Source organism: Grammomys surdaster, unplaced genomic scaffold, assembly GCF_004785775.1.
Source record: "Grammomys surdaster isolate TR1022 unplaced genomic scaffold, NIH_TR_1.0 125833, whole genome shotgun sequence".
In the NCBI taxonomy this organism is placed as follows: Eukaryota; Metazoa; Chordata; class Mammalia; order Rodentia; family Muridae; genus Grammomys; species Grammomys surdaster.
The window spans coordinates 2,245,303-2,260,088 of record NW_021620661.1 but is presented as its reverse complement, the minus strand read 5'-3'; the positions used below and the strand labels follow the sequence as shown (position 1 = coordinate 2,260,088).

Genomic DNA, 14,786 nt, shown 5'->3' with positions numbered 1-14,786 from the left:
TTCCCTTCCCTTCCCTTCCCTTCCCTTCCCTTCCCTTCCCTTCCCTTTTCCCTTCTTTTCTTCCTCTCCCCACCCCCGTCCTCTGCTAGCCCAGTTCAACTGGTGATACTTGATTTGATCTTCAGCCAAAATACATACCGTTGGGAAATATTCTTTCTCAGGTCAACTGTAGTAAAGTTGGTTGTTGTTGTGATTGTTTTGTTTTCTACATTGTATATGTCTGTATTTTACCCACACACTAATGAAATAAGCATCATCATAATTTTTATGCCCTTTGAATATCCCAGGAAGTCCAAATTTAATGTTGACTGTGCAGGGTACTTAATAGTTAAAATTAACTTAGCATACCTGTAAATTCAAATAGTATGTTGCACTGTTCTTTACTTTTCCATAGTTTCATCCTTAACAATTTTATTTTGTAGCCTTAGCAACTTGGACAAAGAAGTGATCAGTTGAAATTGGTAGCAGACATTGGAGAGTTCTTCCAATCCAGGAGGCATGAACATGATTTGCTTTTAACAGCCTCATAAGGCCTAAATAAATTAATCTGGCTCCACTACTGACCTAAATATGGATAGTCTTTAGGGGGCAGGTCTTAGCTTTGTATAATCATTAAAAAATAATTTTACTATGCAGTGTTGAAGTACTCATTATTCTGGGGCAGATACTAGGGAATTTTACTCTTTAAGTGATAGAATGTATTTTATGTGGATATAAGAAAAAAAGCTAAAACTTATGCCTTTGAGGCGAACTTTCCCCTTTTTACTATCTACTTCTACTTTCTTTAGATAATATCAATGAAATTTTCAACAAATTTCAGTCACTTTCTCTTACCATGTGGAAGATATGTCCACACATGATATGAAAAACTTAATTCAGTGATCATCCCCAGAATCTCTCTCCTCAGTGGACATGCTTCCTGTGTCTTTTGAACGGAGGGAGAACTCTGTGATCATGAAATACTGTGTTTACTTCTTTCATGGCATCATGACTATAATAAATTAGTATTTGGTAGTGAAAGTGCCCCATATATGTTAGAGAGAGGAAAGAACTTTACTCAAAAGCGAGGGCCCGGGGAGATCATTCATTAGGCAAAGCAATTGCTGCTACAGAAGCACAGGTTTGAGGTTTCAATCCCCACCCCTTCTAAATGCTGATGAACATGGTAGCCCGCCTGTAACCTCAGAGCTGGAGACACAGATGGTGGCAAGCAAGATGGGCAGCAAGACTAGCCACATTTGCAAGCTCTAGATCAACTGAGAGACCTTGCTGCTATGGGCACAGCAGAGAATAGACAAAAACGACTCCTAACACCAACTTTAGTTCCCTGTATGCACTTGAACACACACAAACATGCATGAGCACTGCACAGACACAGGCAAAAATAACAGGAGTTGAATGTAGCTGCCTAGGTCCAATCATTTAATCCGTGGTCTTTCAAGCACGGATACGTCTTCCAAGTTATGACTGATTCTCAGAAAGAGAGGGAGTGCAGAGGTTAGAAAGCAATTGGATTTTCAATCTCACCTAGAGGAAGCGTGTGATCACCACTCAGACATCTTGAATGTAATCATTAGCTAAGAGACGGCAGGCTGTGACAGGACTTTCCCAACAAGTAGTTACAAAAGATGACCAGTAAGGAGTTCTGAGCTTTACAAAATGGTTAGAAATCTGTGGGAGTTAAGGCGCAGAGTTTTCTTTGAATAAAACACTTCCTGTTTTGGCCTGCTCTTCACAGTGTGATAACTGAAAACATGCTTCCTCCTCTCCTTTCTTTTCCGTGTCACTTCTCCAAATGTAAGTCAAGTAAGTGATTTTTAAAAGACGTCACACCCTGGTGGACATTCCTCAAGACTTCTATCACAGTGAGAATAAAATCTACGCTCTCCTCCAGGGTTCATAAGGTCCATGGATCTTGTCGCTATGCTCCCCTCTGAGAGGTCTCGACCCTCAACCTCCCAGCCTCTCAGTCTCCTAAAGTTATCATACCAACGTCTACATCAGGACTTGCAGGACGATTTTTTCCCCTGAGATCCCAGCATTGGTAGCTACTGTCCCTTGAGAATACAGCTCAAATTTCACCTTCTGAGAGCCATTCAAAAATCCCCTTTTCAGAGTGTGCCTCCAGGAAGTGAGACAGCACTTACAAGTATCCTAGTTTGGAAAGATATTTCTGGGGACAGAAAATATTGCAAAGTAGAGCTGAATTTTGTAGCATGGACCAAAAAAGAACAAACCAACAAACAGACAGACAAAATTTGACCCAGTGTGTATCACTCAAGGAAAGTATAAGTGGACTCTGAACTTTTGATTACCGTTTTTTTTCCCCCTGAAGTATGTGTATCATGTTTGAAGAAGAACCAACAAGATGGGAAGTGAAGTGAGTTTGTCCTAATGCTGCTTCTGTTATAATGTTAATTTTGGTCCCCCAAACTGCTTACACAAGTGTCTGCATATAAGTCACTGAAAGACTCTGCCTCCAGTTGGCTCTGATTGCTAAATAAAGATGCCAGGAGCAAAGGCTGGGCAGGACAGACAGAGACAGGACATTTTGGATTCCCAAGCTTGGGAGAGATAGAGAGAGGACGCATCCGAATTGCCACGGGAAGGGCATAGGGGAAGACCAGCCAAGCAAGAAATTCGAGTAAGTGTCCCTAGTGGCCACTTCCCTGATTGGGTCTGGGGTAGCAGAGATGAAATACAGATTTTAAGGATGTTAACTCTGGAATACAACAACAACAAAAACAACACACACACACACAACTGCTGGGGACTGTCTGCTAGCTGAGGGATTAGAAGTGCTCAACGTTTGAGCTGGCTAAAGCATATCAAAATTAACTGGTGTGTGTGTGTGTGTGTGTGTGTGTGTGTGTGTGTCTTTCATTCAAGAATCCAGATAGCTCTTGGGCATGTGGGTGCTTGCGGCCCATTGGGAGCACAGAGTGGGATTACTAACTAGGGCTACGGGGAGGTACTAGTTCAAAGCAGTTGTGTGTGTGTGTGTTGTTTTTGTTGTTGTTGTTTATATTTTAAGCAACTCATCACCATTTGGGAATATTGTGCATTAAAATAAATTACTCCACAGTATCATGTGCCAGGAATTCAGGACTCAGCAGCGAAATTCCCTGGCCTTTGACGGCTTTTATTTTAGTAGGGAAAACTGTAAGTAGATACAGGTCATCCAGTGGCTCTGAATGGATTGACTCTTGAGGAGAAGCAGAACAAAATGACCTTCCTAGAGGCTTTATGGTCCCAAGTGTCAGAGGAGAAGTTAGGCATTTAGTTTCTGTTTTGCTCCTTTTAGATATATGCCCTTGTGTGGAATTCATTTGCACGCCTTTGACATCCCACAGTGAAAGTACATAACGTACTGTAAAGCGGATAGAAATACTGCACGGGACTTGGTCAGAAATGCTATGAACCAGGTTGGCCTTTCCCAGTGCCAGGGTTGAAAGGACAGCTCATGATAGCTGATGGAACACCGAGGAAAGGCTAAATCTCCAGCGACACATCAAAATAGAGAAGACCAGATCTCATTCCAAACTCAGACTGGAAACACATAACTCGATGATGTTGATCAAAATGTTCTGCATCTTGACTTACAGAATTTGCAACATGTACCCTGACACAAACTAAACACATGTATTCTTAAACAATGCTGGAGATTGCAAAGAGGTGATTGTTACATATGTGTGTAAAAGCACATGCAGTCTTTATAATAAACAGATGGTATATTCTTACCGGGGCAACTGTCGAATGTCTCCAGAATATTGTTCATATTTGTAGTTTACCACATACCACTGGGAACTGTAGAATTTACAAGCCTGAAATGGACAGAAAAGACAGTTATAAAAATTGTCATTAAAAGTCGGCTGTGCTGGCAAAATGTTCTCATAATCACAGGTGGGCTTGGAGATGGCCATATTGGCCACTTCAAAGTAGATAAGAGTTCTTCATAATCCTCAGACATCCTCTAAAGTCACGGAACTCTCTGCAGACTCCTGGAGGAGGAACTGTTCAACAGTTATTCTGCTTTCCTCCATCGACAGGAAACCCAGCACAAGCAGATGTGCGGCTCTCAACGAGAAGCTGGCTGGCATAACTTGTCACCTCGCCCATCATCGATGGTCCTCAGTCACCGAGGATGTTCTCATTTGATTTCAGCCTTTTTCCTTACTTCGCTTTGGCCACTGAACTACGGTTCCTTCTGTCCCTTTACTATTCCCACCCTTGTTGGTCCAGCCTTAAGCTGGCTTTTCAGCTCTCTCTCTTTCAAACCTATGCATTTCCATTACTCTGAGTTTCACAGAATGTTAATAAAAGATCACTTAGGATTATGTTGAAAATAAAGTTAGTGAATTATGTGTGTTATATGCATGTGACCATGTCTGCACATGTAAGTGGGGGCCAGAGATGGATTGAGTGTGGTCACTCTCCACCTTATCTTTTGAGCTTGGAACTCACAAATTAGGCAATCCAAGTGTGGCAGTGAGCTTCAAGGATCTTCTGATTTCTGCCTGCCTTGCACTATCCACAGTTTGAAGATTACAAGTGCATGTTCCCAGGCCTAGAATTACATATGTGTACTGAAGACAGGAAGCTAAATTCCTATATAGCTTTACTGACTGTATCCTCTCCCTAAACCTTGATTTTATGCTACTTATAAACATAAAATATTTTCCAAACATTTACCTACCATGTAACTTATTGCAATAACCATGGATTTGTAATAGAGATTTCACTGTCTCAAACTAGATTCTAAGACCCAACCCCCTGGATTTTGAGAATTAAACAGATGTATATTAGGATGACAAGCAGACCATATCTTTTTGCACCAATGGAAAAAATTGAGGCACAAAACATTTAATGATCTGTTAGGAATAATGGCCAGTGAGGCTGTCTTTGTAACTGAGGACAAGACAGAGAAGATTCATAGATGCTGCAGACAGGAAAGTGAGGTCATGACTTCTGTCCAGTTAGATGGAAAGAGGGTATAGTCCACTGCAGATAGGGAGAGTAAGGAAAGTCAAGGAGCTAGGTGGAAAAGAACCACAACTCTGGGAGTTCAGGCTCTTTGACTAGGGTTGCTGTGGTCTTTCTGTTCCTTGTCTGGATCCTTGACAACCTTGCTTAACATGAGACCTTTTAGACAAGGACCCCATTAAGAGGCCCAAGGTAGGGGACTTCAGATGTACACAATAGGTGGGTTAGGGGACCGTATCTGTTCTGGATGTCTCTGGCCCCGATTTCTCTCAGCACCATAGCTGTGTTTGTTCAGGGATGTACCCACGCACAAACTGGCAACTGAGGACAAAGAAGGTTAGGCTAGGACAAAGGCAGGAGTGGGAGGCTAGTGGAGTGTTCACAGTGCCAATGGAGGCTTAAAAGCAAGGCTGATCATGGAGACAGAGTACAGGCTGGGAGGAGAGAAGGAGAGGGAAGGGGGAACAGAGGGTTCGAAATTGTACTTAGTTTTAAGTAAAAACTTTGTGCATGTCATGAATGGGTGACCATTCATAACTATGTATACTGTGATTTCAAAAGGCTAGAAAAAGGATTTTTAATGACACAAAAGGCAGGCAAAATGTAAGGCAACAGATGTTGACTCAGATCTGAAACAATCCAACATAAGCATATAATATATTATTTCATAAACCAGAACATTTTGTTTTTATATACCAGATTTTAATTTTAAGAAAACAATCACTTACTGCTTATATGTGTGTGTATAAGTGCACATGTATGTGTGTGTGTCTCTGTGTGAGCAGAGACATGCATGCTTGCTACAGGACACCTGTGGAGGTTAGAGAATAATTTTGGGGAGTTGGTTCTTTCCTTCTACTTTGTTGAGGTAAGGTCTCTCTTATTTCTTGGCATACTTCAGACTAACTGGTCTTTGAGCCTCTGGCTGATTTGCCTGTCTCTGTATCCCATCTTGCATTAGGAATGTTGGTGTTACAGATGCAAATGGGTACTACTGCATTTGGCTTTTCCCTTCCTCCCTCCCTCCCTCCCTCCCTCCCTCCCTCCCTTCCTTTCCTTGCTTCCTTCTCTCTCTCTCTTTCTTTCTCTCTTTCTTTCCTTCTTTCTTTGCTTCTATCCACCGGGCCAATCCTCAAGCTCTCTTTATCAATTCTTTTAAGTACACAAATAAATAAAAGTGAGAACTCTCAGACCTCACGAAAGGAAGTTCTTTGCACATCTTTTGGAATCTTTTGGACAATCATTAAGAAGCTCACAGCTGGTGAACCTGCAGAGGGTAAGTGTTTTGTGCTCAAACACAAATGGGATATCTGTGTTATACCCTCTCCAGTCAAGCTCAGGGCCCATAGAGGAGAGGCAGGAAGACTGTAAGACCTAGAGGCCAAGGGAGACTGACATAACCAGGGTCTTCTGGGCATGGTAGGATCTCTGCACTCATGGTTGGCTGCACAAGACCTGTATAAGAGCAAGCCAGTCAGCATTCTAGTATGCAGCTTATGAACAGCCATATCTAACTGAGGAGTGGGCAGTTAATGATTCCAGTATGGAGCTGCATGAGAACCTGTATCCAGCTTAGAAGTTGACAGTTAATGATTTCTGGGGGAAGGAATGTTAGTTTTTGTGAGTGTATGGCCCCTGGCAGGTCCTCTGAACCCCAGTGAGTGGCCTCACACTCATGAGACTATGGGCAGCAAAAGCTGGAGTTGGTGTGTCGTGACAAAATAGATCAAAGAAAATACAAAGTTGGGAGCCCATGGCTGGGGTGGATCTAGGGGGGGTTAGAATGATAACTGGGGAGGGAATATGACAAAAAACGAATTGTGTAGATGTAGGAAAAATATATCTTAAAAAGAAACACAACATCTTTTTCTCCTTCTTTAAAAGAGGACCCCCAGTAAGACAGGTGAACACAGACGAAAGGAACTTAAGGAGGTCTGAAAGACTGCATTGAATGGGTTTGAACAAACAGTATATTTAGCTAACATTCAGCAGTGACTTGCCAATTCTCGAGTCAGACTTGCAAAGTGCAGACAAAGAAAACTGAGCTTTTAATAGGTTCCTTGGCTAAAAAGTCCTTCTTCATCTTAGACAAAAATGTCAAGCATTCAGACAAGGAGCAGAAAGGCTAAGGGCATGCTGAGCCAGGCTGTCTGGACTCCCAGGAGTGTGGTTGGCTATTCCTCCTCCCTTATCTTCTCCTTGCTTCCTAAATTATGGCCATTTTCATGTGAGACAAAATGTGTTTTGAGATTTTTTTTTATTTTTAATTTATGTGTATGAATGTTTTGCCTGGCTAAATATGTGTGCGTCATGTGTGTCCCTGGTGCCTTTTGAAGCCCGAAGAGGATATCAGATTCCCTGAAATTAGAAGAGCAAAGGGTTGTGACCTGTCATGTGTATGCTGGGAGCCAAACTTTGGTTCTCTGTATGAGCAGTAAATACTCTTAATAACTTGGTCATCTCTACAGCCCCGACAATGTGCTTTAAAATGGAAAGTGACACCCACTCCCTATTTTTATTCCTTTAAAATATGGTTTATTATTTTTCTTGTCTATTTTTCTAGTTTGTTTCTGTTTATATTTGTATATGGATATTATTTTTATTCAGTTAATATGTTGTAAGGACTTATTGTTTACTTCCTTTTGCTTTCCTTTATCGTTTGCTATTGTTTTAATTTGGGTGGTACGAGGGACTGAGCCAAGGGCCTTGAACATGTTTGGCAACCATGATACCACACATTTGCATCTGGAGTCCCTATAACAGGGCCCAAGACCTCAGTGTGTATGCCCTGAAACTTGAATACAACCGACTCCATGATGAAAGTATGTAAAACTTAGCAAAAAGACAGCACCACCTGCCCAAACTAAAGCAAAGACTTAATCCATCAAATCCATAGTCCTGGGAAAGTCTTAAAAATATACTAACTTTGCTTTTTGGCTTCTGTAGTTTCACATGTAGTAACTGTTCTGGTTAACTGGAGTGTGTCAGCCCAGGACATAGTTTTTTGTGCTTAAAGGTTGCCCTGAGAAAGGTTCAGCACCACACTATGTTCCAGAACACCCAGTATAGTTGATGGCTAGTTAATAAAGACTTTCTATTGGTTTAAACCCCTGTCTGAGCAGTCTTCTTTGGGATATGCCACAACAGCCCCATTTAGATTTGCTTTCTACATTTTCCCTTTAGGTGGAATGAGGTCTCATACTATAATAATTCACTAACCCAAATCTACTAAATTTGAAGATTATTCATTCAGTAATTCATCTAACACTCTTAGGACTCGATATGACCCAGAAGTAGTTCTAGGTTGTAAGAATTTCCCAGTGAACAATAAATAGAAATCTACCTCTCCTTTATGTCACTGTGAAAGGCTGGTGAAAAAAATGCAAAAATTACAGGTTATGCCTTGTGTCAGAGAATGGAAATGTCACAAGAAAGATCTCAGCAGAGGAAGGGGGTGGGAGACGTGATTTAAATTGGGTGGGTCTTACAGAAAGGGTGACATGAGTGTGGACTTACAGTAGGGAAACAAGTAACCTGTTTTTATGATCACATCAAATCTGATGCCATTATCAAAAAGACTCATGTCTTCCTGTCTATGGCCTCTCGACCCTCCACTAAGTAGTACCCACTTTGGATGCTATCTTTGGGACAGAATTTTCAAAGTAGTTTAAATATTTTCTCATTTTAAAAAATATTGGCCAATGATCTTAGTCAAATAGTTTTTACTTTTTAGGATCTCAGACTCAGCTTCTGAGTGCTCAGAACATGGGGCTGGGTGAGATGTTTCTGGGGCAAAACTGATCTGAAATGTGTTAGTGGGACACAGAGGCACAGGTCTAGGATTCACTGAACTTTTCTTCCTAAGGGTAGCTATTCCAACCATGATAAATAAAGTATACTTACATGCATTACACATATTGTTTGCAATAGGCCATACATTTAACTGACCTCAAGATTTGCTACTTATTAAATTTACTGGCTAAAAGCAATGAGCTTCCTCCTTCTCCTCCTCCTCTTTCTCCTCTTCAACCTCCTCCTCTCCAACCTCCTCCTCCTTCTCTTTGCTCCCCTCCCTCCCTCCCTCTCTCCCTCCCTCCCTCTCTCCCTCCCTCCCTCCCTCTCTCCATCCCTTCCTCTCTTCCTCCCTCCATCCTCTCTCTCTCTCTCTCTCTCTCTCTCTCTCTCTCCTTTCACCCCTTCCTCTCTCCTTTGTCTCTATCCCATTGCCAATACTTGTCAGATATTTTGCTACTAGTCACTTTACATATCATCTTACTAAGCACTTGATGGGATTTTACTGCTCTCACTTAATAGATCAGAGAGACAGGAAGAGATCTGTTTCTTTACTTAGGACCATGTGTGATTGAGAGAAAAATTCAAATACAATTTGTCTGGCTCCAAAAGTCCATTCAGAAAATATATGCATTGTTTAATCAATGCCTATTGCTTTCTATAACACATCTGGTCCATACTCTGAAAAAGTTTGATGGTGTTTTGCTTTTGTCCTAGATTCTGACAGGTCTGATTTTGAATTCTGTTGTCTCATTCATTATCTGTGGTATCTCAAATGAGTAGCTTAGTAATTCTAACTTTCTCTATTCATCTAAGTAACACTGAGTTTACAAGGACAAAAGACAAGAACTTTTATACAACACTTAGCATAAAAAAGGACTCCATGAATATTTGCTTTAAAAAATAATCAATTCTTCCTCCAAGTTTGATCCATTCTACAACTCACATTCAATTCAATTGCCAATAACAACTTGTTTTCCTTGGTTTGTGTAAGGAGAGCTTGGGGAGAAGCAGTAGCAGTAGTTTTGAAGAATTCTGTTCTCATTGTATTTCTTCTGCAGTTGCTGGCAAGATTTCATGTTAGGTGGTAGGGTGGTGAAAATCGAGGGTTGGCTGGATGGCTCTTGAGACCCCCTTCTCAATCTGCAATTTCTCTGATTCGGCTGAAGACGGCACATTTTATAAACACATCACGTTTTTCCTGCACAGCGATGGCACTTCACTTTCAAATGCTATGCATAGAAAATTACTCTCTATTCTTTGTTGCAGCCCACACAGTCACTCTAAAACGATCATTAGAAACAGCAATGATTGTGGCTGCAGCATCTCTTTGACCAAAAGCAAAGCTAAAATCCAGAGTCACAGGCTAGTTCTACAAGTTGCATCAAGGCAGTGCCTTCCACTTGCCCTTTTGGACTTCCTCACCCTTGGTGCCTAGCTCTGGTGTCAAGACATCAGCTCCCCACCCCTTTTCATTTGGAGACTGGCACCGTGTACTTCAAAGTGGAAGACTGAGAAAGAACTAGTGGAACTAGTAATTTTTCAGAGATGTCCTGCTGCACACTTTTTAAAAAATCATTTACCAGTTTGTTTGAAGTGTCTCTATTTATTTTTTCCATCTCTGCCTGTACATGCTTAGATACAAAAATCCTAGCTAACCTTGACATGATCACAGGCTTTTGAGCAATCATGATAGTGTTTTAAAAACCAGGTCCATGAATACTTTAGGGTCTCTGAGTTCTACCTGAATGCCATAAAGTCAGAATCTCTGTAAAGGTGTTGAATATATGCATATATATTCAACACAAACACACACACACACACACACACACACACACACACACACACACACACTCACACACACATAATGAAACGCCACAAGTGATTCCAAATGATGTAAAGAAACACTGCTACTTCATCAGACAGAATCCATCATTTTGTCCAAGTGATAACATGGCCTGGTTCTCATCACTCTGACTTAGGGCATTAGGTCCCACCTTTAAGCCATGGATGCTAATAACTCATGCATATTATAAACTCATTTACTTAAAAATAGTTTATTTATCGTATGCTATGTGTATGGGCATTTTGTTTGCATGTATTTGAACCATGTTTGTGTGTAATGCCCATGGAGGCCAGAAAAGGACATTGGATCCCCTGGAACTTAGCTACAGTGAGAGGACTAAACTCAGAGCCAGGCTGACACCATGACAGGCTGTAAACTGACAGTTTGGGAGACTAGGCCTAAGTTTCTGTTTCCCAGAAATGAGAACCTGGATCCAGGAACCGGATCCAGGCAACCATAGCTGTGGGCAGCCAAACTGAGAACACCTTGTCATCTGGCCTGAAGTAAGAATAGGTAGCTAGGAAGAATAAGTGCCCTCCCCACACCCCAGGATGGTCTTCAGAGCCTATCCAACTATAGAATTAGTCAGAACACTAAAGATAGAACTAATCAGTCAAGAGTAAAAGGGCACATACCCCTCCCTGGAATTTCCCTAACTGACAATAAAAGCTGGGCCTGCAAGCCCACTGGGGGTCTACATTCACAAATGGGGAGACCCCTGCATATAGAAAATTCAGCTGAATAAATGTTCTTTGCTTTTGCATACTATTCTAGTTTGGGGTATCATGTTCCAGTGATCTTGGACCCTAACAACAGGTGGTTGTTAGCTGGGGTGTGGGAGCTGAGCACAAGGATTCTACAAGAGTAGCCACTGCTCTTAACTGCTTAAACATCTCTCCAGCCCCTGCCTTTATTTTATGTGGATAACAGCCTGAATCTTTATCTATGGTCTACATACTTGCCTGGTGCCTGTAGAAACCAGAAAAGGGTTTCAGATCCCCTGGAATGGGATTTACAGGTAGTTATGAGCTGCCAAATGGGTGCTGTGAACTGAAGCCAGATCCTCTGTGATAGCAACAAGTGCTTTTAACCAGTGAGACATTTCTCCAGCCCCTATATACAGGTTTTAAAAACAGTACTATCCACTCTAACACATGATTTTACTTTTGGGGGCTGTCTTAGTTAGGGTTTTACTGCTGTGAACAGATGTCATGACCAAGCCAAGTCTTATAAAGATAACGCTTAATTGGGGTTGGATTACAGGTTCAGAGGTTCAGTCCATTATAAACAAGGTGGGAACATGGCGGCATCCAGGCAGGCATGGTTCAGGAAGAGCTGAGAGTTCTATATCTTCATCTGAAGTCGGCTAATGGAAGACTGACTTCCAGGCAGCTAGGATGAGGGTATTAAAGCCCACACCCACAGTGACACACCTACTCAAACAGGGCCACAAGTCCTAATAGTGCCACTCCCTAGGCTAAGCATATACAAATCATCACAGAGGCTATTCAATATGTATTTGATAAATAATAATAATAATAATAATAATAACTAATTAGTTTTCTCTTCACTGTGACCAATTACAGGAGAAGAGGAAACTAGAGGGAGGAAGGGTCTATTTTGGCTCACAGTTTGAAAGTACACAGCTCATGATAGGGAAGGCACAGTTCAGTGTGAGGCTTCTTGTTTACATTGCTACAAGTAAAGAATCCTAGAAAGTTCTGGAAGTAGGGACTGCATACAACACTCAGTGCTTCACACCAAGTAACCCATTTCCTCCACTAGGTCCACCCTCTAAAGGTTCTAAAACACTGCCACTAGCTGCACCACAATTCTTCAAACACAGGAGCCAATATGGGACATTTTATATTAAAACTATAACAACTAATAGCCCCCCTTTAAAAAAAATAACTGAAGAATCTAAATACTTTAGAAAAGTGGGGAGTTACAAGTGACACCCACAAAGTGGTATAAAGAAAATATTTCATTTTCCCCTTTCTCTCCCTCTTCAGAGGAGCATTGGGATCAATTCAAATCATGTTACAATTTCTGAACTAGCAATTTCTGTTTGGCAATACAATTTGTCAACCTCTTCAAAGGGCTGCTGATTAGATTCTGGCTACAGAGTACTTGAAAGGTAACAAATGGCTTATTAGTCACAAAATTATTTTCCCTTCTGGCTATGGAGGTTTATTTAAACACATAAGTAGTTTCTTGCCAGAAAAATGAATGCGACCATAAAAGAAACCATTGTGGTCCTTCATTCTCACTGAGTAATTCTACATTTGTAAAATACAACAATTTTTATACTCGTGCCATGGCTATTGAATCCATGTTGAAAATGGGGCATCAGGAAATTAAGTGAATAAAGGCAAATTGCACATTCAAAGGATGACTGGATAATTTATTGCCTACATGAGACCTTTCAGCGGGAACAGAGGTGCCATTAGCCAGGTCAACAGCACAAGGGATTTTTTCCTACAAAGCAGGGCGCGTGATCACCTAACACACGGGTACCATAGAAACAAAAGAAAAGGCACAGGGAACAATGGCTTCTTCAGTTGGATCACCCACACTGTGTGTTCCCTTAATGTACAACAATTAATTTCTGCTTGTCTAAAACCAAGTTGGACAGCTAATGAGCTTGTCAAACACTTAGCTGGGAAGTAAAAATATTAGACACTACAAAACTGTGACATATGCATGACCTACTTTCAGATAGTACAGAAAGATCTTATAGAATGAACTTTAATTCTGCTTAAAAAAAAAAAAAATCCCATGAGGGAGGGGCTGGAGAGACGGCTCAGTGGTTAAGAGCACTGGCTCTTCTTCCAGAGGACCCAGGTTCAACTCCCAGTATACATGACAGCTCATGCCTGCTTACAGCTCCAGTTCCAGTACGTCTGACATCCTCACACCGACACACACGCAGGCAAAACACCAATGCACATTAAATAACAATAGCTACTAAAAAACTCACAGGGAATTGATGGTGTGATATGTTAAGTATGCAGAGTCACTATGCTCATTGTAATCAGAATGCCTATGAAGTACCCGCCACAAATCAAAGAAGTAAAGGCCGTTTCCATTGCTTTTCCTGCTGTTGTTTTGCAATGGAGAGTAGGCTGAAGGGTCCCACAGCATCTCTGCTAATTGTAAGCTAAAAATGAGACAAATGTTGGTTTATTTTCTTAAAATGTGCTCTATTAGGCAATCAGCTGAACTTTTACAAATAACACTTGGGCCTAGCCTGGAAATATATATTGTAATCCTTTGGAAAGATCTTCCTAGTAACTTTTTAGGATGTGAATAATGGCTGACACTAAAATGCCTTGGCAATTGTTTTATGATTCAAACATTCTTCTCATGTAAACATGAGACCTGGGTTATAATTCAATACGACCGGAAGATTCCGTTTCAACTCAAAATATGAATTTATAGTATTATATGCCAAGTTTCCCAACGAGTACACGGATTTCTTTCCACTGATGAACATTCTGTGGGGAAGGGGGATTATTGTTCAGATGAAGAAGCCAACCTTAAATTGGAATGCCTCTTTCTTTGTATTTACCAAGACTATTTTTTTTCTAGAGATTTTAGCAAACAGACAACTTCTTCAGGTTACTAATATGAAAAAGGATAATTTTTCCAATATTTTCATCAGGACTTTTCGTGGTATGTTTTATCCTGCAATCACTCAATTCTAAATGCATTTAATTTACCTTTCTTATCTTTTGTGTGCTTAGTATTAATAAAAGTGGCACTAACAGTTTGCTTTTGAACACCTAATCTATGGTCTATGATAGAAATTGAATGTTCATGTGCAAATGAGAGCAGACCAAATAGGAAAGCCGACCTTTACTAGCTTCATTAAATTTTATATTTAATATCCTTTAATATCCCTATTAAAATTTCAAGGCTATAAAATAAGCCTTACTTCAAAATTATCTTTTAAAAAGTACACACCAAATGAGGCCTCTAAACTTCCAACAAAACTTTCATCCAGGAAACAAGAACCTCATTCATCAATAAAACTATTAACTGTAGAAGGCAATATACATACAAAAATGAATATTTTTATTAATCCTAATTTTGTTGGGAGAGAGCATAAGTTTTTTGTTTTGTTTTGTGTTTTAACAACTGGAGTTAAGTGTTCCACATCTCC

General features: G+C 40.7%; 1 protein-coding gene across 3 annotated transcripts in view; it reads right to left on the bottom strand.

Annotated features, from left to right (window-relative positions):
- The window catches only part of Dock10 (dedicator of cytokinesis 10), a 194,021-nt gene that overhangs the window by 107,993 nt on the left and 71,242 nt on the right, over positions 1-14,786 (bottom strand). For all 3 annotated transcript variants that reach the window (XM_028789411.1, XM_028789412.1, XM_028789413.1), the window contains exon 4: positions 3,742-3,824. In XM_028789411.1, coding sequence (XP_028645244.1) covers positions 3,742-3,824 — 83 coding nt within the window. The remainder of the gene's footprint in view (positions 1-3,741; positions 3,825-14,786) is intronic.